A 25,533-nucleotide genomic window follows, 5' to 3' on the forward strand; every position below is an offset into this window, starting at 1 on the left:
GATATTGGGAGTTACCGAAGAGATTACATCAGGGTTTGCAGCGGGGAATTAACATAGGCAATGAATTTGTCGAATAGAGTGGTTTTAATTGATTTTCGGAGTGAATAAGCTTCAATGGCAACTCCGGCAGTGGGAACCTAAAGATGGTACCGGGAGGACTTCTATGGTCTGATGCCCAGAAATATTGAAGAAAAGACAATTCAAACATGAATATACTGTGTAATGAGTGTGACTATTGGGCAAACTTTATATGCTCTGATTGACTATGTTACTAGATTAAACTAAGCTAAACTAAAACTTACTGCCTCTTTTACAAAGCCACGCTAGTGGCTGCCGCGTGGCAACGGCCCCGAAGCCCTTTAAATCTCCTATGGGCTTCGGGGCTGCTAGCGCGGCTTTGTAAAAGAGGCCGTTAGTCATCAACCAAGAGAGCTTGACTCGGTTTACAATAATGTAAAACATAATACATAAATTTAACAAGAAAAAGTAGATTGAAATAGTTAATTTCCAAAATGTTTAGCAAACGAAAAAGTAGGAGTGTTTAGCTGCTGTGCCTAATGCTCATGCTCCACTGTGCGGGTTGTTCCTGCTTCCACATCTCAGCACTACTATAACGATCATTTTGAATACTACATTTTCAGATAAGTGATGGTATTTTTTGATTCACTATTAAGGACTGTAACAATCAATAGTATATTTCCACTTATCTTGGAGTTTTTGACCAAGGATGTGTCTGCTGGTCTCAGAGTTGGGATTTTGAGACTGGCTTGTCTATATGGGAAGTTTTTTGTTACCCCTATTAGACACCGAGGTCTTTTCTCCATTTTTGATGTATTGATGTATAGATGTTTGTAGTGCTGGACATTATTGGATGTTTAGGGATACATTATATATATATTTTTTGAACATCCTTTCTTGATTTGGAGAGTTTTTTTGTAAAAATTATTCTCTAGGCTGCACCATAAAACGATACAAAGGCATAATATTTTCATCTTTGTTTTCCATTCTTTTCCTGATAATTCCTAACATTCTATTTGCTTTCTTAGCCACCACTGCACATTGAGCTGAGGGTTTCAACATATCCTCATCAATGACACCTAGATCCTTTTCTTGGGCAGTGACTTTTAACGTGGAACCCTGCATCACGTAGCTATAGTTCAGGTACCTCTTTCCCACATGCATTACTTTGCACTTGTTAACATTAAATGTTATCTGCCATTTGACACCCAGACTCCCAAGGTCTGCTTAATTTTTCACTGTCCTCTTGCAATTTGACAACTTTGAACAACTTTGTCTCACTAGTTATTCCTATCACTAGATCATTGATAAATGTTAAAAACAGTGGTCCCAGCATGTCACCAAAAATATATACAGGATTGAGAAATAACAAAATAATCTCGCAAAATACCCTTCTCAAAAACTTTAAAACTATTTACCCTTCTCCATTGAGAATATTGATAATTTAACCCTACTCTCTGTTTTCTATCTTACAACCAGTTCTAAATCCATAGGGCATTAGCTCCTATCCCATGATTTTCTAATTTCCACAGAAGTCTTTCATGAGGTATTTTGTCAAATGCATTTTGAAAATCCAGATACCTGCAACAAGCATGATGTTAGCTGCAGAAACACGGGGAGAATATCTTTAAACTTGCCAGAAACTTTTCCATTCTGTGGGCAAAGAGACCAAATGATTTTCTCACCAAAATTCAAATTGGTGACCAATGGATCCTGCCTCATTTACCTCAAGCCCCAACTAATTAGGTTTGAGTACCTACTATATAAAGACAAACTGCAGACCTCACAGCATACCCAGAAGAAAGCCACAGCATGATGACTGAAATGTTGGTTCTGTCTGACAAGATGCAGCAAGACCTGCAGCAAGAAAAATGAGAGTATTGTAATGTTTTTGTATTGCTCCATGTGCAAACTGTACCTCAAATATTGTATGCAATTCTGATCATCGCATCTCAAAGAAGACAGTGGAATTATAAAAGGTACACAGAAGAGCAATGATAAAGGGGATGAAACAATTTCCATATGAGGAACTGCTAAAGCAGCTAGGGATCTTTAGCTTGGAGAAGAGATGACTAAGATGAGTTTCAGTGGAAAAAGCACATAAGTCCTAAACTTGTGGGTAATGCATATTCACCCCATGAGGATTGCAGAAGGCATCATCTATATTTTTAACTCTGCCTCCCTGCATCACTGGGCAGTTTTTTTCCTTCTGCAATTGAGTTGAGAAGTTGTCTCTTCATCTGCTCTGTTTGTTTCTTATTTTCGGGTTTTATCCAGAGATTTTTCGAGGCTTCAGTTGCTATAGAGGTTCCTAGAAGTCCTGGGACAGATCTGCCTGGGAGAAGCTGCAGACTCAGTGTTCTGACATCTCTAACTGGGTGGGCCACCTTGCTGCAGGGTACCTGTCTGGCCAGCCTATCCTAACCCTTGGATCAATTCGGGATTGGCTTAGCACTGGTCGGAATACCTTTTGGGTGCTGGCTGCCTCCTCTCCCCTCCCCCCCGGAAGAATCATATGGAAACTGGCGAGATACAAGTTTCAGACATTTTATCAAAAGGCAGCCCGAAGAGACAAGCCCCTGGACATCCTGCTTGCTTATCCGAGGCAGAATTTTCTTCAGCTTCAGGGAGAGCTTAATGCAGGCACAGCCCAGTACTGTCTATGGGAGACATTGAGTTGGAGTAGATTTGTAGGGTTTTAAGAGTTTCTGGGGCTTCCTTAAGGGTTCCCTACTCCTAAAATCCTGTTTTGGGAATTTTTTGACCATTATTGTACCTTCCCTGGGCTGTTTTTGGCCCAAAAATTGCTGCCGCAGCAGCCATCATGGATTTCCCAATTTTATTTTAAAAGCCTCTCCCTGCCTCAAAACACTTCATTTGTGTCTAAAACCAGTTAGGATGGACTCCACTGGTGATTTAACCCCTGTTTCATGTCAATCATGCATTGGATGGGCATCATTTCAAGGGTCTAGGCAGAGGTTTGGTGTCTCTAGACGAAACCCTGCATCAGGTACCCATTTGGCAACCAATTCCAAAAAGTCCCAATGATGCCAAATCTCTCTCCGATTTTCCCCATATAGGCAGGAGACTTACAGAGTACCAGGAGGCCTGGGAATGGATTTGCACAGACTAGTGGGTGCTGAACATCATTTAAGAGGGTTACAAGCTCAAACTTTTTCAGCCATCTCAAGACTTTTTCTTGGACTCCCCCACCAGGAGAGTATGAGCAACGGTGCAACATCTGGTGCAGATTCAGGTGGTAGAAATACTTCTGGGTGCCGAAACAGGCTTGACCAGATACTCTATATATTTCAACATGCCAAAGAAAGATCCAGATGACTGGAGGTAGGTTCTGGATCTCAAGTCGGTCAATGCAGCCTTCAAAATGCCCAAGTGCCCATATGGAGACAGTGCGATCAGATGCTCCGGGGGAATTTCTAGCCTCTCTGGATCTGACAGAAGCTTACTTGCATATCCCCAATTTTCTGGCTCACAGGTTTTTCAGATTCCATGTGCTGGAGAGACATTTTCAGTTCGCAGTGCTCCCATTTGGATTAGCAGTGGCACCATGCTAATTTACCAAGGTAATGGTGGCAGCACATTTACACATAGCTGAGATTCAGGTTCATCTGTACTTGGATGACTGGCTTATCAAGGCTGCGTTCCAAGCAAAGGGACAAAAGGCAGTGAAGCAAGTAGTCTACCTCTTGCAGGACCTGAGTTGGATCATCAATTTCCAAAAGAGTCATCTGGATCCCTTGCAATCTCTAGAGTATTTGAGAATTGTATTCAACATGGCAGAGGACCGTGTCTTTCTCCCGAAGGCTTGCAAACAAAAATTGACACTACATCACACTAGACCGAAGCTGCATCACACTAGACCAACATTTAATACTAGCAGAACTGAAGTAATGCCACTTATTTTACCTCATTGGAATGACTATGAGACGGCATTGTATTTTCCAAAACAGACAATATTTTTATTGTTAGTATAAAGACTTACAAAATTACAGCAGCAAAGACATTAGCAGAAGAAATATTATATTGTCAGTTCAGAATATGCAATGGAGAATAGAACTTACACTGATATGCCGAACAGGCTAGCACATCCCCGCTGGCATACGCAAGTGAATCTCTCTGGTTTTGCCTGTGATGCATGGATTTTTATATAGAGAAATTCTTTCTTTGTTCCAAAAAGCACATCCCCAAACTCTGGTCATGTACCTCCCTATTGGTACAAAAATGTATACCTAACTATTCCCCCCCTCCCAGTCCATGCCTCTCTCACTCCCCCCCCCCCCTCAGGAGGGAGGCCCGAGCAGGAACTTTCTTCCTCCATGTCTGGAATCCTTATCACCTTGCAGAGGCTGATTTGTGGTTTTACAACGCTGTACATCTTCAGGATGGCGACCTTATTGAATAGTCTTATTCAGAAAGTTGACAAGGGTGACCTTCCAGCACTCCATCTGTGCCTGGTTCCCATAGCTTGCTTCAGAGACAGGCAGGAAATGTCCAGCCTGTGGTTTAAAAGTTCTGTCTTGGTACCAGGCCCCTATGTCTCTACTCCCCCTTCATCCTGCAGAGGTTGTTGCTTGTTATAAATGTTTTATGGCTTTTCAGGGTGCCTTGTATATGTTACGTCATGCAGCACTGATAACAGCACACATGAACAATGGCCACAGAACCTTGGAGCAGTATCCTCCCAGCAGGGAATGGAGACAAGAATTTTGTAGCAAAGGCAGGGAGGGTGGTTAGCATTTCAAAGGATACATGTGTTCACAGATAGCAAGGTACAGGCTGTTCCATCTGGTTAGCTTATAAAGGAAGGCTGGTTTAGGCTGTGGGAAAATATGCGGTAAAGTGTCTAATGTCCAGCATACACAAGTTAGTCCAGGATGTCCAGATTATTCATCTCAGAACACACGAACTTAGTGGTACAAAAATGCTTTTTTACATTGTGGAAATTAAGAACCATAAAAAAATTTTGATCCTTTATTGTTCAGACTATTGGTGCAGGCATTAGTTTTATCTATTTTAGACTATTGTAATATCATCTATTTAGGAGCACCCAAAAATTCTAAGGATAATTCAGAATACAGTTGTTCGATTGATTTTTGGTTTAAAAAAGAACGACCATATTAGTCCATATTATTGTTTACTTCATTGGCTGCCTTTGGAAGCAAGAGTATTATTCAAATTTTCCTGTATCTACTTTAAGCTGATATCGGGATTGTCTCCAGCTTACCTTTTTCCTCATTTTGTGTTACATAGACCATCAAGAGAAATTAGAAACTTCTACTTATTTGTTTATCCAAAAATTAATGGGTGTAGGTATAAGACCTTCTTAGATAGGACTCTAGCATTTCAAGCTGGTAGGCAATAGTCTTGGTTAGGTAAATGTATTCAACAAACTATGTTATCCTATTGCAGTTTTCAGAAATTAATTAATACCACTTTGTTCGATAAGTTTATTACTTAGTGAGTTTTATTATTGAAATTCTATTTTACAAACATTTGTATTTTTTTTACTGTATTATTGTATTTCGCTGATTGTCCAGCTCTTTTTAGTGTAAACCGCCTAGAACTTATGGTTATGGCAGTATAAAAGAATAAAGTTATTATTATTATTATTATTAGAGATTCTGACAATGGCAAACCCCCAGGGCTTGGCATCATCTACAATTATCCATGATTGTGACAATAGAGGTAATTCTGTGGGCAAAAGTTCATCTGCAACCTCTCTAGAGCGCACTATTATCCCACTTGTTGCTGCAGATAGACCCCCTTTAGATACCTTTGGAATGGAAAGTGGAAGTCAATCAGAGATTGCAATGGTGGTTAAGGCCAGAGACAGTGTCCAAAAGATTGCCTCTATACATAGCAACATGGGTGATCCTGACTACAGATTCCAGCTTTTATGGCTGGGGAGGTCATCTGGCCCAGGGCCGCATGGAGCCATCACAGAGAACATGGTCCATTGACAGATTGGAGCCGAGAACCATTTGAATGGCGTTACGGGCTTTCCAGAAGATGCTGGGAAGAAAAGCGGTCATTCTTCTCTGACAGTACCATAGCAGTGGCTTATAATCAGCAGGAAAGGAGGCACCAAGAGTGTGCTATTAAAACTGGAGGTCCAGCTGTTATTTCACTGAGCAGAAAGCCATCTGCTAGCCATCTTGTCAGCATTTGTAGTGAGAGTGAGTAATGTTCAGGCCAACTTTCTCGGTTGACAGACACTGGATTTGTCCCAGGTCCTTGTCCCAGGTAGTGCTCAACAGGATTGTTCAGCACTGGGAGCATCCGACATTCAACCTGATGGTGTCAGCCCAAAACCACAAGACCACGCAATACTTCATCAAAGGAGCGAGTGGGGAAGCGCCAGCGTAGATGCTCTAGTACAACCTTGGCCCATCGATGATAATAATAATAATCAATTTATATACCGCAGGGCCGTAAAGTTCTATGCGGTTTCCAAAAAATTAAAAAGATTACAATTAAGAGATGAAATTAGATAACCAAATTATTAGAAATAATACTATAATAATCTAGATGGTTCATTACAATATTCATACCAATTAGTTGCCTAAATGTTTCAGGAAAAAATATGTCTTTAAATATCTCCTAAATTCCACATAGGAATCAGAAAGCATAATCAGATGTTCTAGGTCCTTACCCCATAATGCTGCTTGATATGACAGAAGACATTCATGCTGTTTTTAAAATTTGTAGCCCCTAATGATAAGCCAAGTCATTTGAAGAATAGTGGCACATCAAAGGCTGGTGTTCCTCATGGCTCCAGATTGGTCATGTCGGCCATGGTATGAAGATCTAGTCCAGCTGCAAAAAGATCAAAGTCTGAGATTCCCTCTCCATCCAACACTGCTCTCGCAGGGTCCAGTCACCTTATAGAATCTGGAATGATTTGAGCTTATGGCATGGCTCTTGAGCGTATGCCCCTAGTCCAAAAAGGGAACTAGCCACACTCCTCCACTCTAAAAAAAACAACAACCCACAAACCCCCCCCCCCCACACACACACACAAAAAAAAAACCCCGACCCAGCAACCTAGAGGCAACAAATGATTTCTGACTCTGATCAACTTTGTCCTAATGGGTCATGCCAGGAGAGGAAGACAGGCCTCTAATGCCTCAATTTCCAGATGGATACAGGCAGCCATTTCCTCTACATACATCCAATGTGGTAAACGTCTGCCAATTTCCTTAAAGTGCATTCCACCAGAAGTCTGATTTCTTCATGGGTGAAGACTAAGATGATTCTACCCAACAAGATTTGTAGGGAAGCTACATGGTCCACTCTACATACCTTTTCTAAGTTCTACAGAGTGGATGTGGCAGCACAAAAGGATTTCTCTTTTGGGTCTACAGTACACGCAGCAAGCTCTTCTATGCCATCCTTGGTTCGAGGGACTACTTTGATACGTCCCATAGATTCAGGACTCATGTGCTTTTTGCACTGGAATGAAACATTAGGTTCTTACCTCAGTGATGATCTTTCCAGTAGAAAAGCATATGAGTTCTGAAACCCCACCTTGTCAGATTTCAGTGTAGCCTGCTTTAGCCTCAGACATGTATGTTTCTGCAGAGGCTTGTCTAATTGCACTCAAGCAATACGAAGCTTCAGAGACACAGGAATGTCTATATAGGATTGCTCTTGACAAGATCAGAGCTGAACAAGTATTAGTGCTGGTTGCACTCGGGTAGGTGGTGGTTTTCGTTCTTCCTTGTTGATGCTATGTTGTATTTATTAATGAGTTTGTGTTTTCTTGCAGAGCAGATCAAAAGTATGTGATCGGAGAGTTCCATGTGCCCCTCCTTATTATTTCTCCTCTTTCAGGGTTTCTCTGCTTTGGTACAAACTGAGGCAAGAGGGACGTGCTCGGTGATGCAAGGAGGTGGAGTTGAAAATATAGATTTTGCCTTCTGCAATCTTCTCGAGTGAAGATGCACTGCCCATAGTTTCAAGACTCGTGCTTTTCTACTAGAAAGAAGATTATCGAGGTAAGAACCTAATCTTCTGATATTATAAAAGAGGTCTATAAAATACTAAGGGCCCCTTTCACAAAGCTGTAGTAGTGATTCCTGCATGGCAAATGCAACACAGCCCATTCAGTTTCAGTGGGCTGTGTCGCATTTGCCACACAGGTACTTGGACCCAGATTAGCCATTGTTGGAAACAGGATACTGGGCTTGATGGACCTTCAGTCTATTTCAGTGTGGAAATGCTTATCATTTCATGTTCTTATTAGTATAGTATTAGGGAGGCAGGATGTAGGTTTTTGAGATAATGATTGAATCTTAATACATGAAGAAAATAGGTATAATTTATAAGAATAAAATGCTAAGCGCACATGCGCACTATTAACCCGTGTTCCCTGAGTCCTGATCTGTCGGGATGTGGCCGGCAGAGTGCGCATGCGCGCTAAGGCAGGAGGAGGGTTTCGAGGCGAGGCGGCTGTCGGCGGAGTGCAGACGCTAAAGGAGGTAAGGGGTGCTTCCCCGTGGCCCTCTTTGGCGACTTCGCAATGGAGGCGATCAAGATAGGCTGCCGGCGTCAGGGTCTTCCCTCTGCAAGACCCACCTATGCCGAAACAGGAAGTTGAAAAAAGAGGCGGGACTCGCAGAGGGAAAGCGCCGACGCCGGCAACCTGTCTTGATCGTCGCCACTGCCAAGAGACAGCCGTGGTCGGAAGGTGGGCGTTACCGTCTGGAAGGAGAAGCGGTGATGCGATCTTGCTTTGGTTTGGGGGGAAGGGTGCGCTTGCTGCCGGGAGAGAGCTATGTCGGGGTTGCCATTGCTATGAGAGCAGCAGGGGGAGGGATCCATGCGGGTATTGTGCCGTTGTTGTGAGGAAAGACTCTGGGGGTGCTTTGGTGGCGAGTCGGATGCCACCTACAGCGGAACATCCTATTTCCGGGGCCTTCTGAACATTCTGAAGATCAAGGGAGCAGGAGAAGAAGGAGTGACATGCTGTAAATTACATGTGTGCTGAATGAAGGACAGACATGCTGGAGATAACCTGGGGTAGGCAGGGGGAAGGAAGGAATAAACAAATAATGAATGAATGAATGCTGGACATTCCTAGGAAAGAGAAGTTGGAAATAAAATCATGAGCAGGTCAGCAGGACTCCAAGGAGAATGACAGAAGCTGAGCGGAGGGGGAAGGAAGGGGTACTGCTTTGGGATGGGGTACAAGAGAAAGGGTAAAAAAGGAAGAGAAGCTGGTTGGGGGTTGAATATAGGGAAAGGAAGAATGGTCTTAGAGGCAAGGGAAGGAAAAATAGATAGGAATGGAGCTGGGACTAAAAGGGTGATAAATGCAGTGGAGGATCTATGAGGGCCAAAAGGGTACAAAGGACTATGGAAATGGTGAAAGATGAGGTGGTGCGACTGGGATTAGTGGGAGGCAGGGTACGGGCATGGAAGAAGCAGAGTATGGGTGGGGCTATTCTAGCACCCGTTACTGTAACACATGTAACGGGCTAAAACACTAGTAAGGATTAATATTAGTGACCAAATGTATAGCACTAGTTACATGTAATGTTAACTGGAACATAGATGACATGAGTAAGAAGACTAATAATGGATAGACTGTGTGACTTGAACTCAGAAGATGAATGTATGTTTGCAGGAGGTCTCGTGCCACCCACTTTCTGCTCAGTAACTCTCTAATTCCAGAATTGTTTCTTGAGGTCTGAGTAATTTCTGGTGACAAGTGTAACTCTTCACTGCTTCATCCTGTGCTTTGGAGTGTAATAATATTTTTTCCCACCCATAAATAGGTCTGAAGGCCATCTCTGCTTGCCGGTGCGCTACACATATGCTTTTCCTGTAGCACTGCAGAAACTTTATCGTGGTGAGTTCAGGTAGGATTCTGTGATCATTTAAAGCATCCTTTGTTCACATGAGCAACGAGTAAAAACCCCATCATTTAATTAGAGCAAAAGTGGGGGCTAATTATTCGAATGCACCAACTCAGGAATACAATCTGTTGGTTTTTTTCTAATCTGGTGCTCTTAGTTCAGTGTTCCATGGTCATATCATTGAAAAATCTGTCATCGTAATTAGTTTTAATTAGTAGCTTTGCACTGAGGAATTAGAAAATATTTTATTGATTTTATAAACTTTATTGATGAGTATAGTTTTATTTATTATTGTCAATATCAAAATAATTATGAAAGTATGTAGGATGATATCCAGTATTGAGATATTAAATTTATGAAATATGATTTTCCTGTGGATAATAAATCTAACTGATGATACTATTGGTATTGGAAAAGATTATAGTAGAATAAAGGGATGAAAAAAAAATTAATTAAATTGGATAATACTAAATTTTAAGATGGATAAAATTCATAATAGCCTATATTAATTAAATATTATATTAGAGCATTATTAGGAAAGTGTTTTAATTAAAAATATTTTTTATATAACTGTTGATGTGCATTTTTTAAAAAAAAGATGTAAAGCATGCTACTAGTTCTGTTTTTGTTTTGTAGACAAAATTACATCTTTTTGTTTCTGATGTGTCAGTTTCAGCACTTTATAACTCATTATAAAATGTAATATGTATTTAAACATGTTTACACTGTGTAAGGTTTATAACATGCTTGCTTACATTGATTAGCTCGCTAGAGGGAAAAGGAAGGCAGGGGGTATTTTGCTTTACCAGCTGTGAAAAAAAATAGGTCATCACTTGATTGCTTTTGTGCTTAACATGGGCTGTATATAGTATGAATCACATCAGGCACAACGGCTTAGTAGTACAAGTATAACTCGGCTATAAGCAGAGACCCCCAATTTTGGGCCCCAAAATTTTGGCTTATAGTCAAGTATATATGATGCTCCAATAATGTCAAAAGGAGCTGGGCATTAATCAAAATACCTTTATCAAAAACAGTTTATCAGAAACATTTATCAGAAACAGTTTATCAAACAATATATAATATAATGTAATATGATACTGAAAACCAGTCTATATAATAAAGTAAAAGTGGAAAAATGACAGGGGAGTTAATGGATATCTTAAAAAAATGAAATAAAAACATAGCATTAAAATAAAAATGGAAAGGGACTGAACGGGCCAATGCAGAAAGGAAAATGTAAAACATAAAAGTGCAAAATGTGTTAAGCTCTACTGTATCTCCATAAGGACACCAAAGGAAAACCACAGAAAAGAAACACTAAAAGAGATAAAATAAAAACTACTGTGAACACACAAAAAACAAAAGTGAAAGAGGCACTTCTGATGTCATTTTTAATGAAAAAGGGGGGAATGTTGCCACCAAAACAATGTCAAATGGAAAGAAGTAGCCTAGTGGCAAGAGCTGTTGCCTCAGCACCTTGAGGTTGCAAGTTTTGATCTCAGCCTGCTCCTTGTGACTCTGTGCAAGTCAACTTAATCTGACGTTACCCCAGGTACCACAGTTAGATTGTGAAACTGCTGGGACAGATAGGGAAAATACTGAAGTACCTCTTTGGGTGAATCTGTCCTGTAGATGTCCCCTTGAACTACCTTTCTCCTGTACTGGGTTGTAACTTGCCTTGAGCTTAGATTTGGAAAGGCATTGTAATATAAGTGAATCCAAGTCTTAAGGGCTCCTTTTACAAAGGTGCGCTAGCATTTTTAACGCACGTACCGGATTAGCGCGCGCTCTAGCCGAAAATCTACCGCCTGCTTAAAAGGAGGCGGTAGCGGCTAACGCGCACGGCAATTTAGTGTGTGCTATTCCGCGCATTAAGGTTTTGTAAAATGAGCCCTAATTATTGCAAATCAAAAATCCATGCCTTTATTTTACTCTGTGGACCAGCTAAAGTGCAGGGCATAGTCAGATTTTTTTTTTTTTTTTAAATTAAAAGACCAATAATATATCTAATTCATTGTAACAGTAAAATTGTGTTTTCCAAATGACACCCCAATCTTCCACAATCCATACCCCCTCCTTTTCCACCCCTTTGAAGAGAGACTATAGCCTCCCAGGCTTCAATGAGAGTCCAAGTCTGAAATATTGAAAAGTCTTGAGGGTTAAACATAAAATGATGACATTTAACAGTTCAAAATCCATCTAAGCACACTATGCGGCACAACTGTCCTATAAAGGTTCCCATATCTGCTGATATTTTCCTCTTTCAAGCAGAATGGCTCCAGCTGACTATGTGGTGGTCTATGATCATTACGGCATACAACCGATTTAACACATTCACATTCTGTTTAAACGTCAGCTAAACATTGCAAATCATTATAACATATTACAATTGAATTTTCATTTTGATACCAGGTGGCAGTGGCGTCAGCGGATCCGCATCTATCTTGAAGGGACTGGTGTAAATCTTACCCCTGTGGATTTGCATGAGCAGCAGCTAAGCTTGGAACAGCACAGCAGAGCCCATTTGAATCTCCAGGAGCACAGTAAGTTGATCTGGTCAGAAAGACAAGACACATGTGTTGGGCATTCATTTTGAATGCTTGTATTTTTATTGCTTTGGAAACTATTGCTCTCCTTTTAAATGGTCTCAACTTTTCTTTTTTTTTTTTTTTTTTTTTAAATTTATATAAGGGAGCTTTGGGTGAAACAGCACAATATGATAAGCATGTAGAGGGGCACCAATATTCATTTGGTGGGTGTCAAAAGCTGTTGTAGGTACTGCTTACCTGTTGTACCAATCCTACATTCTAAAGCGTTAGGAGGAGGGGCACTGGAACACCATAATCCTGGGCCAAACTCTGAGCAGTTACTGTTACTGCTTTACCCCGTTTAGTATAGTTCTCTTACCTTCCCCTCTCCATCAGAGCGTGCAAGGAAGGAAGGTCTCACCCAACCCAAACTGAGAAAAGTACCTTCTTCACCAAAACTCCCACTTTACATACAAATTGATGTTGACTTCAGAAGGGAAGGCGGAAGGCCTCATATTTAACAGGAAACCCACTGCTGACAGCGGAATAGCACTATAAAAAAGGCCTTCCATACAGGACAAAATGGGGCTCATAATCGAAACAGAAATACATTTAAAAACCCACCCAAATCGGCACTTGGACGACCTAAAAGACAGGTCATCTATGTTCCGATAATCAAAATGGGTTTTTAGACATATCCAGAGCTGAAGGGTGTTTTTGAAGGAGTGGTTAGGGCGGCCGACCTAGACTTAGTCATACTGCAGAGATAATTGAAAGTTTTACGAGGCTGCCTGGATGGAACTTATACGTTGTGATTTAGGCAATCTAAAAACAGGTCTAAGTGCCCAGAAGGATCCAAAGTGACCAGATAACCACTGCAGACACTAAGTACAGACCCGCACACACTCCCCTAGTGATCACTGACCCTCCCACACCACCATAAAAATCGGAATAAAAACGTACATACCTGCCTCCAGAACATCAGCACCTGGCATAGGAAAGCATAGTAGAGTTGTACAGAGGTGGCTTAAGTAATTTGGGGGTAGGCTAGTGAACCATAGAAAGGAAGACCCAGGCCCATAAGCCACTCTAACCACCGCATTTATGATGGAAAATGTGAGTCCACCAAACCCCCTCAAAACCCTACTGTACTAATATATAAGTGGCACCTGCAGCCATAAGGGCTATTGGTGTTGTAGATGGGTGGGTATAGTAGATTTTGTGGGGCTCAGCATGACCCGCAAGAGAGTTGTGAGATGTTTGTGGCACCCTTTTTGTGAAGTTCATAGCAGTGCCCTGTAGGGTACCCCACTACTCTTGTTGCCATGTCTGGGTGGCCAGTCCATTGCTTTGCTGGCCCCTCCCATGTCCAAAAGGTCTGGTTCTAAATGTTTGGGATTTGGATGATTTTTTATGGATGTAGAAGTAGACATATTTTTGAGGAAAAAAATTTTGGACGTATTTTTTGAGAATGGACTTTGGACGCTGTCAACTTTGGGCGACTAGCACCCCAGGCCTAAAACGTACTTAGAGATTTGTTTTGATTATGCCCCTTAATGACTCTCCAAAAATTCTTAATTTTCGGGCAAGACCAAAAAGCATGAAAAAAGGAGTGGACCTGTTGGGAACACTTCTGGCAAGTAGGGGAGACAACTAAGCCTGAAAAATAAATCTGTTGCTGTGTAAAATAAGCTCGGTGAAGGACTCTATATTGACATTCCCGAAGATCAGCACTAACAGGGATCCATCGAGTCCTCCAGCAACTCCAACTCCTGGCACCATCGAGAATACAGTGCATCCCTGTTCATCAAACCACAAAATTTGTGCAAGTCCTTGTATAATCCCGAAACTGAGAAACAATTCTCCAGGGAGGGCTCCAGGAGTTTTGAAACTTGACATCAATGGGAAATAAAAGATCAAAGGGATTGAGTGAACCAATCTAGTGTTGAAGTTTTGTTTATATTCGAGAAATTCACCAACCCTTAAACCACAATGTTGTCATAGCGTGGGCCAGGACCACAGTGTACCATTCTCCTGTAAAACAAAAGTAAGCAGTCGTATGTCATGAGAATATAAATGGTAAAAACTGGCCCCAGCTGAAATTGCAAATTACCAAGGATCGGTAAGTATTTAGTAACTGGGATTACCACCCCACACACCCAATAAAAAAATTCCAAGTCTTTCATAAGGAGAAAAGCAGACTCCGTTTGAAAAACGGGGGTATTAAGGCTACAGGTATCTGAATCAAAGATAGGATATTCCAGGGGCCAAAGGAGTCGCTTCCAACCCAGTACCCCAAATACTGCATCAAACGTGAGGTTATATAGCTGCATATTAGGGAGCCCCAGACCCTCCTAACTCCATGCACCCTGCATATATTTAAACACCAACTTGGGCTTCTTCCACGCCAATGGAATTTAGACAGTAAAGAATACAATTTGTGCATATCTCATTTCAGTAACCAAATAGGCAAGAGCTTTATAGCATATGAAGCCATTTGGGAAAAAGTACCATGCCAAAGAGTTGGACCCTACCATACAATGAAATAGGCAAGGGAGACCACCTTGCCAGGCAAGTTTTGGTATAATAAAGAGTCTACATTACTATGATATAGAGTAGAAGTCCTAGCTGTGAGAATGATACCCAAGTAACAAAAGGATGAGGATACCCATTGCAGAGGAAAGGAGCCAGGCCAAGAATCGCTAACCTGTGAAGAGGTAGCAGAAGCTAGGGATTTATTGAAATTGAGTTTGAAACCAGAGAAATTGCCATATTACCGAATACTCTCTATCAAATATGGCAAAGAGCTGGCCAGTTCCAAAAGATGCACCAAGAGGTCATCAGCAAAAGCAGAAATTTTAAATTCAGTGTGGCCAATTTGTACTCCCTTGATATTAAAGTGTTTAACAGTGTTTGGTAGGAGAGAGTATGTTTCTAGAAATGGTCTGTGAAGACTTTCTGGGCACCAAGCATTTAGTTTTTGGAAGACTTGTTGTAAGGTGCAATACTTCTGGAAGTCTTTGCAATATAAGATCTCTAGTTGGATAGGCATAAAGTGTTATCTTGGGATCCCAGGATGTTTCTTTAAAACAGACCAGTATCTCAAAATTACAATTTTTTTTTTTTTTTTTTTGCAACACTGTTTCAATGTAGCTATACTGAAATTAGCCCTGGCAAGTTAACTGTGTACTATAAGACTTTGGCTAAGTGGAAAAGGACCTAGTATTTATTTTGAGTAAAGATTTGTAATACAGATGTGTTTGTTTATTCTTTTTGTAAGGCACCTTTAGATATTGCTATATCTTAATAAGAGCATAGTTAAGTTTACTCAGTTGGGTACTGGAATTTCTATTTCTCCCTTCCTTTGGAGAGGGGAATGCTTGGGAAGGGATGTGGTTTTTTTTTTTATCTTTACAGGGATAGTTGGAAATATTTGGGGTGTTTGGTTGGAGGGGGAAAGCTTGAAAAGCTGGAGGGAAAGGAAAAAAACAAGAGAGATTACTTGTTCCATGGTCATTATTTATGCTTATGAGAAGGTTGTAATCTGAGGGACTGTTCTGTCTTAATATTTGTGGTTCCTTGCCAAGCTTGTTTCTGTGCCTTGTTTGTGTCAGAACCTTGTTATGCTACTGTTTAAAAAGTTCTTAATAAAAGTTTTCTCTACAGGCTTTAAACCCCCCCCCCAAAAAAAAAAAAAACACAACAAAAAAACACCCTTTTACTATATTTTCTGTTTTGTATCAAGTACATGTATAACTGTTTTTGCTTTTAGGTGACGATGTGTAAATTTTGGTTCTAGCCAAGCCCCATCCATGTAACACTGCCTTGCAAGCTACATATAGTACAGTTGCACATGTAAAAACCAGCTCTCTAAAATCAGATTTTACACAAGTGATATACATATGTAAATCATAAAGAAGGCTTCTGAAATAAGGGCCTTAATGTGCTAGCATTAAATGTAGCTTGATCACTGATGCTGAAGGGTCAGATAAAAATTTAACATTTATATTCACTATGCAGCCCGGTACTATTGTTTTTTCTCACAGATAACGAGAGAGTAGATGTAGTAGTAGCCATTACTTTTTGCATTAAATAAGGAGTGGGTTGGTTTTTTTTTTTTTAGATTTACTTTATAAAGTTTAATAATACTTTGTGTGCCATATATGTATGAGACAATCAAATCTCAATAAATAAAGTATGTTATATTCATTGCATGCAAAATTGTTTATGTGAATATTTTGGGGGAAGGGGGTACATAGTTTCATCAGATTCCTAAAGGGGGTCTGTGACTCAAACAAGTTTAAGAATCACTGTCTTAGGGTATGTGGTTGTATCCTTTCATGTGATTCGGTGCAGTTTTTATATATCATTGCTTTTTCTGTCATTACTTTCAGAATCTGCAGAGGTGTCAGGGCCATATCTTTTACCAATTAGGGCACTCAATGAAGTCTTCATTGGAGAATCTCTTTCTTCAAGGTATGTGTACACTCCAGAAAGTATAAGTAATTACTGTGTATGATGTTTTTGTGGTAGGAATTAAGATGGCCCCATTTGTTTATCACTGTGGAAAAAATGTAACGGACAAAGCAGAGTGAAATTTCATCATGTTTAATATAGTTTATTTTTAATGAGTTATCCAATTATCAAGATTTTTGTGAGAGGAATCTAATCATCTGTAGCGCAGCACAAATGATGCTTTCATTAGAAACCTAAGTTGATATTAAACTTTTAAACGCATTCCGTTTCACAATTATACAAGTATAAAAGGATTCAATTGCATCAGCAGTTGTTGGACATCCATATAACTACTTTCTCACACTTGCTACCATGATCGTCATGCCTCTCCTGAGACAGTATCATTGGTTTCCATGCCTTACAGTATACAACATAAAATTTTTAAACTATGGGATCCTCTACTTAGGGATTCTCTCATATATCTTCCCTTATTGTCCCTTACAGACCTGCTTTATTGGTAAAAGGGTTTTATATATTGTGTTCTTGTCATTAAAATTTGCCTGCATCTTGTACACAGTCTGCAGTTTTGTTTTGTTTGCTTCTAACAAATGTACATAAGAAATTGATTTATGCTCCCCCACAGACAAATGTAAAAAAATAACAGTAAAACTTTCCTTTACTCACTGTTTGAAGATCAGTACTTCGATAGTCTAAGGCTTTTTTTTTGCATGTTATAATCATTCTGGGCGCAGAGCAGTTTGTCCAGGGATTCAAGACAAAGTTAGACAAGTTCCTGCTAGACCAGAACATACGCAGGTAAAGCTAGACTCAGTTAGGGCTTAGGTCCTTGACCTGGGGGCTGCCGCGGAAGTGGACTGCTGGACACGATGGACCACTGGTCTGACCCAGCAGTGGCAATTCTTACGTTATATGTTCTTATAGGTGCATCATTATTCTGCGTCTCTGGAGGGTCACACAATTTTATTTGGTCACTGTCGTGGGGTCATGGCCACAAAAGATTGATCATAGAAACATAATGGCAGATAGAGGCCAAATGGCCCATCCAATTTGCCTATCTGCAGCATCCACTATCTCCTTCTTTCCCTAAGATATCCCATGTGCCTGTCCCACGCTTTCTTGAATTCAGGCATGGGGGCTCATTTTCAAAGCACTTAGATTTACAAAGTTCCATAGGTTACAGTGGAACTTAAAGTGCTTTTGTAAATATGCCCCACAGTCTCTTGTCTCCACCACCTCTACCAGGAGACTATTCTACACATCCACCACACTTTCTGGAAAAAAAAAAAAAAAAGGTATTTCCTTAGATTACTCCTGAGCCTATCACCTCTAACTTCATCCTATTCCCTTTCATTCCAGAGCTTCCTTTCAAATAAGAGACTTGCCTCATGCACATTTATGCCACATAAGTATTTAAGTGCCTCTATCATATCTCCCCTCGCCTGCCTTTCCTCCAAAGTATACATATTAAGATCTGTAAGTCTGTCCCCATATGTCTTATGATGACCACCGACTATTTTAGTAGCCTCCGATTCCATCCTGTTTATATCTTTTTGAAAGTGTTATTTCCAGAATTGTACACAATATTCTAAATTAGTTCTCGCCAGTCTTATACAGTGGCATCAATACCTCCTTTTTTCTACTGGCCATACCTCTCCCTATTCTCTCTAGCATCCTACCTTTTGCCATCGCCTTTTCAACCTGTTTGATCACCTTAAGATCACATATAACACCCAAGTCCCGCTCCTCTTTTATGCACAAAAATTCTTCACCCCCTGAACTGTATGGTTCCCTTGGGTTTTTGCAACCCAAAAGCATGACCTTGCATTTTTTAACATCTTAGCTGCCAAACTTCAGACCATTCTTCAAGCTTCGCTAGGTCCTTCCTCGTATTGTTCACAACATAAGGGGTGTCTAATCTTTTGCAGATTTGGGTATCATCCATAAAGAAAACCAAAACAAAACTGCAGGAATTTATTAAAATAGCAAAAATCTTAAAAACATATATACCAATACATAAACAACAGTAATAATAGCCAAAAAACTGGTCCTAAGATTCAGGTGGACGGACCCGACACGGTCCATGTTTCAAAGAAACACTCCTTCCTCAGGGGTCCCAAATGTGGAGTATCAAAAAACCCAGAATGGATAAAATAAAATAAAAAATGAACAGGCATAAAAATCTCCTGTCTAAAGCGCTGCACTATGAACCATAAAGAGACAAATCTTATCTGACAACCCTTCAGCAATATCACTTACAAAAATGTTAAAAAGAACAGGCCCAGGAACCGAACCTTGAGGCACACCGCTGGTAACTTTTTTTCCTCAGCGTGATCTCCATTGACCACTACTCTTGTCACCTTCCACTCAACCAGTTTCTGAACAGTCAATCACTTTGGAGCCCTTACTGAGGGCACTAAGCTTATTAGATGCCTGTGTGGAACACTGTTGAAGGCTTTGCTAAAATCTATATCGCATCTAGCGCACTCCCTCTATCCAATTCTCTGGTCACCCAGGCAAAGAAATTGATCAGATTTGTCTGAGAAGACCTACCTCTAGTGAATCCATGTTGTCTTGAATCCTGTAATCCATTGGATTCCAGAAACGTCACTGATCCTTTCTTCTCTCTCCCCTCTATAGTGATTAACTTGTTCTATTGATCACTCCCTCCTCAGAAATGGATTTCCTGTCCTATTAAGCCTCTTTCTTCCTCCCCTCTTAAAGTCAATCAATTTGTACCTTTGCTTAATCTTTGTAAACCGCATAGAACTTCACGGTATTGTGGTATATAAGCTGCTGTTGTTATTATTATTCTCTGTATTTGTTCTTCTAAAGCATCTATACGGTGCTGGGCATCAGCAAATTGAGCGATTAAAGTCTCGGTTTTGGAGCGAACAAGCTTAGTTTTTTCCAACTTTCTTGGGCATGATTTATTTGAAGAAACACATTTCCTTAATCAGTAAATCAATCTGAGATTCTGCATGCTTCAATATCATCTTTTCAGGAGTGCTTGGTTCCTGCTTAAACCGTTTTCTGTTAGATGTGACTTAAGAATCAAACTTACTATTTTTCACTGAAGTCATCCAAACAGGAAGTGTCAAGTAATCATCAGGTAATTCAAATTATCACTGAGTGGGAGTGTCTGACTGTTTTAATATGACCCACAGTCAGCCCCCCCTGCAGTCAGCGCATCCCTCCCTCCCTCTTCCACCACCCCAAAGAGTCCCAAACCCCTCTTGGACCAAACGGTAAGATCCCTAGGCCTAGCATGCATCTCTGGTGGTCTAGCAGGGTGCTGGGGCAGGAGCGATTCTCACTCACTCTTGCCTGTGCACTCTTGGTGCTGAAAATGGCTGCCAAGACTTCTAGCGGTTTTGTAAGAATGAAAGGGTCTTATAAGGGAGGCTAGGGAAGAAGGGAATGGATAGAAAGCTGCCTGGAGGGGAGAAGATGGTTGAGAAAAGATAATGTTCTGTTATTAGTTTGTATTAAGATCAATATATTGCTGTGTAATTTTTTTTTAGTTCAAATCTCAACTTTTTTTTTTTGTATAAATATGTCAACTACAAGAAAACAAGAAATCAAAAGGCATCAGAGTTGGTTACAATGAATATTAATGATGATGCACATAGCCATCAAGCTTGGCCTTAGAAGCCCCAAAACTTCCCCATTTGCTAGCAAAACCCTCCTCAAATTTGCAATGTATGCTGGGCAATTTTAAAAAATACTTAAATAGCTTAAAGCCTGAAGCCTTTCAGAACACTGCACAGCTGATACAGTACTGTGTTCTATCTTACTTAGGGTGAACTATAAATCCTGCAAACCCCGTTTTAACTTCTCGCTTCATAGGGCCTCTTATTATGAGATTTCAGTGGATGATGGTCCTTGGGAGAAGCAGAAGAGCTCTGGTTTGAATGTATGCACAGGAACTGGATCAAAAGCCTGGTGAGTTGTTTGTTGTGTTTTGGTCTTAATATCGAATTGCTAGGCTTTTGTTATCAATTTATTTCTTTGTTCTCTGTTGAGTTCTGTTTCTAATTGGGAAGCACTTTAATAGAAAGTATACAAAGTTTGATTTCTGAGAGGTTTCTCCCCAGAGACACAAAAATGAAAGAGAAGCTGGTAAACTGAACTATCTGGCTGCTGCTGGCACTAAAGTTTAAAAAGGAGATGGAGCAGCTTTTAAACTGAGAGCGGGGGAAAGCCGACAGGAGCTGATGATTCGGTGTGAGGTATCTTTGAAGGATACTATTGAAACAGGATATTTAGGGAGTCCCAGTAGAGAGGTTTCAATAATGGTGAAAGAAAGCCAGGAGGGTTTAAGAGGAAGGCAGAATAAAAGACTCAAATTTTCCTTGTCTTCTCATCAACCTGTAATTACGAGAAAAAAACACAATTTGAAGTGTCTGTATACAAATGCTACAAGTGTAAAAAATTAAATAGGAGAGTTAGAGTATATAGCACTGAATGATGAGGTAGATATAATAGGCATCTCAGAGACCTGGTGGAAGGAGGACAATCAATGGGACACTATTACCTGGGTACAAATTATATCGCAAGGATAGAGTAGATCAGATTGGGGGGGGGGGGGGGGGGTTGAGTCAAAATAAACATTCTGCATTACATAGATAGCAGTGTGGAATCCATATGGATAGAAATTCCATGCGTGAAGGAAAGGAATATAAAGGTAGGGTTATACTACCATCCCCCGGGACAAAATGAGCAGACAGATGAAATGTTTTCAGAGATTAGGAAAGCTGAGAATTGGGCAACAGTATTATAATGGGTGATTTCAATTACAATACATCAAAAATAGCCTGCTCCAAAAATATATATGCAGACAGTGCTTTTAGCCTTTCTTGCACCCTGCCTAAACACCTATCTAAAAATCATGTGTATTTATGCATGTGGCTAACAGATAAGAGGCGGTATTCTGCAAAATGCTGGCATGGTGCAGATAAAAAGCAGACCGAGCATACAAAGCAAATAGAAGGTAATTTATTGAAGGATAAAAAATCTACACCTGTCGTGACCACATTTTGCCTAAAGATAGGCTGCCCACATTATACCTAACAAGAGTATTGGCAGTACCCTGTATAGAGCTTTCAAAGAACATCCACTGGCTATAAATGAATAAGAATTAGTAAATGAGAGACACTCAGTACGGGCCTAAATTTGATACGTTAGTAACTTTTTATGGTGGACAGAAAGCAGAGGGTAGGAGTTAAGGGACACTACTCTGACTGGAAAGGGATCACGAGTGGTGTCCCACAGGGGTCAGTGCTGGGACTGGTGCTGTTCAATATATTCATTAATGACATGGAAACAGGGACGAAGTGTGAAGTTATAAAATTCGCGGATGACACAAAACTCTCCAATAGGGTCAGAACTGTTGAGGAATGCAAAGATCTACAAAGTGGCCTGAACAAGTTGGGTGAGTGGGCAAATAGATGGCAGATGAGCTTCAATGTAGAGAAATGTAAAGTCTTGCACATAGGGAAAAAGAACTCGATGTGCGCTTTAACGTGGAAAAATGCAAGGTCATGCATATAGGGAAAAAGAACCCGTTGTTCAACTACAAATTGGGAGGGGCATTGTTGGGAGACAGCAGTCTTGAGAGAGACTTGGGTGTGCTGGTGGATGCATCACTGAGGCCATCTGCACAGTGCGCAGCAGCCTCGAAAAAAGCCAACAGGATGCTGGGCATCATAAAGAGGGGCATAACAACCAGGACGCGGGAAGTCATCATGCCATTGTATCGAGCGATGGTGCGTCCACATCTAGAATACTGCGTTCAATATTGGTCGCCGTACCTCAAGAAGGACATGGCGGTACTCGAGAGAGTCCAAAGGAGAGCAACGAAACTGGTAAGAGGGCTGGAACACTGCCCGTACGCCGAGAGGTTGGATAGGCTGGGGCTCTTCTCTCTGGAAAAAAGGAGGCTCAGGGGAGATATGATAGAGACCTTCAAGATCATGAGGGGCATAGAGAGGGTGGATAGGGACAGATTCTTCAGGCTGAAGGGGTCAACAGGCACGAGGGGGCATTCGGAAAAACTGAAGGGAGATAGGTTCAGAACAAATGCAAGGAAGTTCTTTTTCACACAAAGGGTCGTGGACACTTGGAATGCGCTACCGGAGGAAGTGATCAGGCAGAGTACGGTACAAGGATTCAAACAGGGATTGGACGGATTCCTGAGGGATAGGGGGATCGTGGGATACTGAGAGAGGTGCTGGGATGTAACACAGGTATAGAAAGCTAACTAGGTAATAAGTATAGAAATCCAACCAGGTCGTGCATGTGCAAGACCGGAGGGCTAGGACTTCGATAGGAAGGCAGGACTTAAATGGGAAACCAAGGTGGCAAGGGAGCCCCTTCTGATGATTCAGACAGGCCGTGACCTGTTCGGGCCGCCGCGGGAGCGGACTGCTGGGCGGGATGGACCTATGGTCTGACCCGGCGGAGGCACTGCTTATGTTCTTATGTTCTTACAGCTATACGATGGGAGGGAAGGTATTGGGTTAAGGCAACCTTGAAAAAGACTTGGGGGTATTGGTGGATACAACGATGAAGCTAGCGGCACAATGTGCAGCGGCCTCAAAAAAGGCGAACAGAATGTTGGGCATTATCAAAAAAGGTATCCCTACCAGAACGAAGGAAGTTATCCTGCCGCTGTATAGAGCAATGGTGCACCCGCATCTGGAGTACTGCGTCCAATACTGGTCGCCGCACCTTAAGAAGGATATGGTGATGCTTGAGAGGGTCCAGAGAGGAGCAACAAAAATGATTTAAGGGCATGGAAAACCTTGCATATACCGAAAGGCTGGAGAAGCTGGGGCTCTTTACCCTGGAAAAGCGGAGACTTAGAGGGGACATGATAGAGACCTATAAAATCATGAAAGGTATAGAGAAGGTGGAGAGGGACAGATTCTTCAGGCTAGTGGGGACATCAAAAACAAGAGGGCATTCAGAAAAACTGAAAGGAGATAGATTCAAGACGAATGCTAGGAAGTACTTCTTCACTCAGAGGGTGGTGGACACTTGGAATGCGCTTCCAGGAGAGGTGATAGGACAGAGTACAATAATGGGTTTCAAAAAGGGCCTGGATGACTTCTTGAAGGAGAAAGGGATTACAGGGTATAGATAGAGGGGTACTATACAGGGTACATCAGGATTAGGGCATAAACAATTCAGGTGGTGGGAACTTACAGGTCAAGGACCTCGAGGGCTGCCGCAGGAGCGGGCTTCTGGGCACGACGGACCCCTGGTCTGACCCATCAGAGGCAAAACTTATGTTCTTAACTGCTGCCCTGTACGTTATTCATTCTCTATAATGATAAATAATTGATGCAAATAAACGCTCAGTGAAAGGCTTTAAGAGCAAAATAAAGGGCAGGAAATGTGGCTCAAAAAGCCCCGCCCCTTGAATGAATAAGTTTCAAAAATATATCAAAAATGCTATAGTGCAGAAATTCTAAAAAGATATGAAAGAAATATTTCATTCAAAATTCTTGTATAAGTCCCAACACACAATGGTCACAAATCATAGTCCATTCAGTTCATTCATTAGGCTTATCTGAATTCCAACAAATGGTTGTCTCGGCTCGACAGAGCTCCGTTTTGCAAACTTCTTCAGGAACTGAAACATTCAGTTAAATCCAGGTTGGAGACACATCGTAGAAGAAATCTTCTTAATAAATGAAAGCTCTAACCTCTACCCTAACGCCGATCATAATGGCTGGAGAAGTGGCGACTGAAGCTTTGAGACACCTTGGAAATTCCGTGTGAGTAACATACTCTGAAATGCGATGACGTCACAATTAACATCACAACGTAAAAACAAAAAAATAAGAGAAACTGAAAAAAATAAGAAAAAATTAGTGAGAATTAAGTTGAAAACATTTATCCACATTTTCATTCAAACCAATAGGAGAATAATAGGCTTTGAGATGAAAGATCCAAAAATTCTCTCTTCAAAAGATGAGAAATTTTGTCGCCTTTGAAGGAGGCAGGTATTTGTTCTAATGCACACCAGCTGAGATCAGCAAATGTATGGTGCTGTTGAATATTATAAGAGAACATAAGAATTGTCACTGCTGAGTCAGACCAGTGGTACATCATGCCCAGCTGTCCGCTCACGCAGTGACCCTCTGGTCCAAGACCAGCATCCTAACTGAGACTAGCCCCACCAGCGCACGTTCCTGTTCAGCAGAAACTTGTCTAACTTTGTCTTGAATCCTTGGAGGGTGTTTTTCCCTATAACAGCCTCTGGAAGAGCGTTCCAGCTTTCTACCACTCTCTGGGTGAAGAAGAACTTCCTTACGTTTGTACGGAATCTATCCCCTTTCAACTTTAGAGAGTGCTCTCTTGTTCTCCCTACCTTGGAGAGAGTGAACAACCTGTCCTTATCTACTAAGTCTATCCCCTTCAGTACCTTGAATGTTTCGATCATGTCCCCTCTCAATCTCCTCTGTTCGAGGGAGAAGAGGCCTAGTTTCTTTAATCTTTCGCTGTACGGCAGCTCCTCCAGCCCCTTAACCATCTTAGTCACTCTTCTCTGGACCCTTTCGAGTAGTATTGTGTCCTTCATGTACGGAGACTAGTGCTGGACGCAGTACTCCAGGTAAGGG

General features: G+C 41.2%; 1 protein-coding gene across 4 annotated transcripts in view; it reads left to right on the top strand.

Annotated features, from left to right (window-relative positions):
• The window catches only part of NADK2 (NAD kinase 2, mitochondrial), a 94,500-nt gene that overhangs the window by 38,333 nt on the left and 30,634 nt on the right, over nucleotides 1–25,533 (top strand). For 2 of the 4 annotated variants that reach the window (XM_033932808.1, XM_033932799.1), the window contains exons 5-8: nucleotides 9,819–9,902; nucleotides 12,315–12,445; nucleotides 16,825–16,906; nucleotides 20,705–20,848. In XM_033932808.1, coding sequence (XP_033788699.1) covers nucleotides 9,819–9,902; nucleotides 12,315–12,445; nucleotides 16,825–16,906; nucleotides 20,705–20,848 — 441 coding nt within the window. The remainder of the gene's footprint in view (nucleotides 1–9,818; nucleotides 9,903–12,314; nucleotides 12,446–16,824; nucleotides 16,907–20,704; nucleotides 20,849–25,533) is intronic. The other 2 variants (XM_033932809.1, XM_033932803.1) reach the window with 1 other exon arrangement.

This window comes from Geotrypetes seraphini, chromosome 1 (genome assembly GCF_902459505.1).
Source record: "Geotrypetes seraphini chromosome 1, aGeoSer1.1, whole genome shotgun sequence".
In the NCBI taxonomy this organism is placed as follows: Eukaryota; Metazoa; Chordata; class Amphibia; order Gymnophiona; family Dermophiidae; genus Geotrypetes; species Geotrypetes seraphini.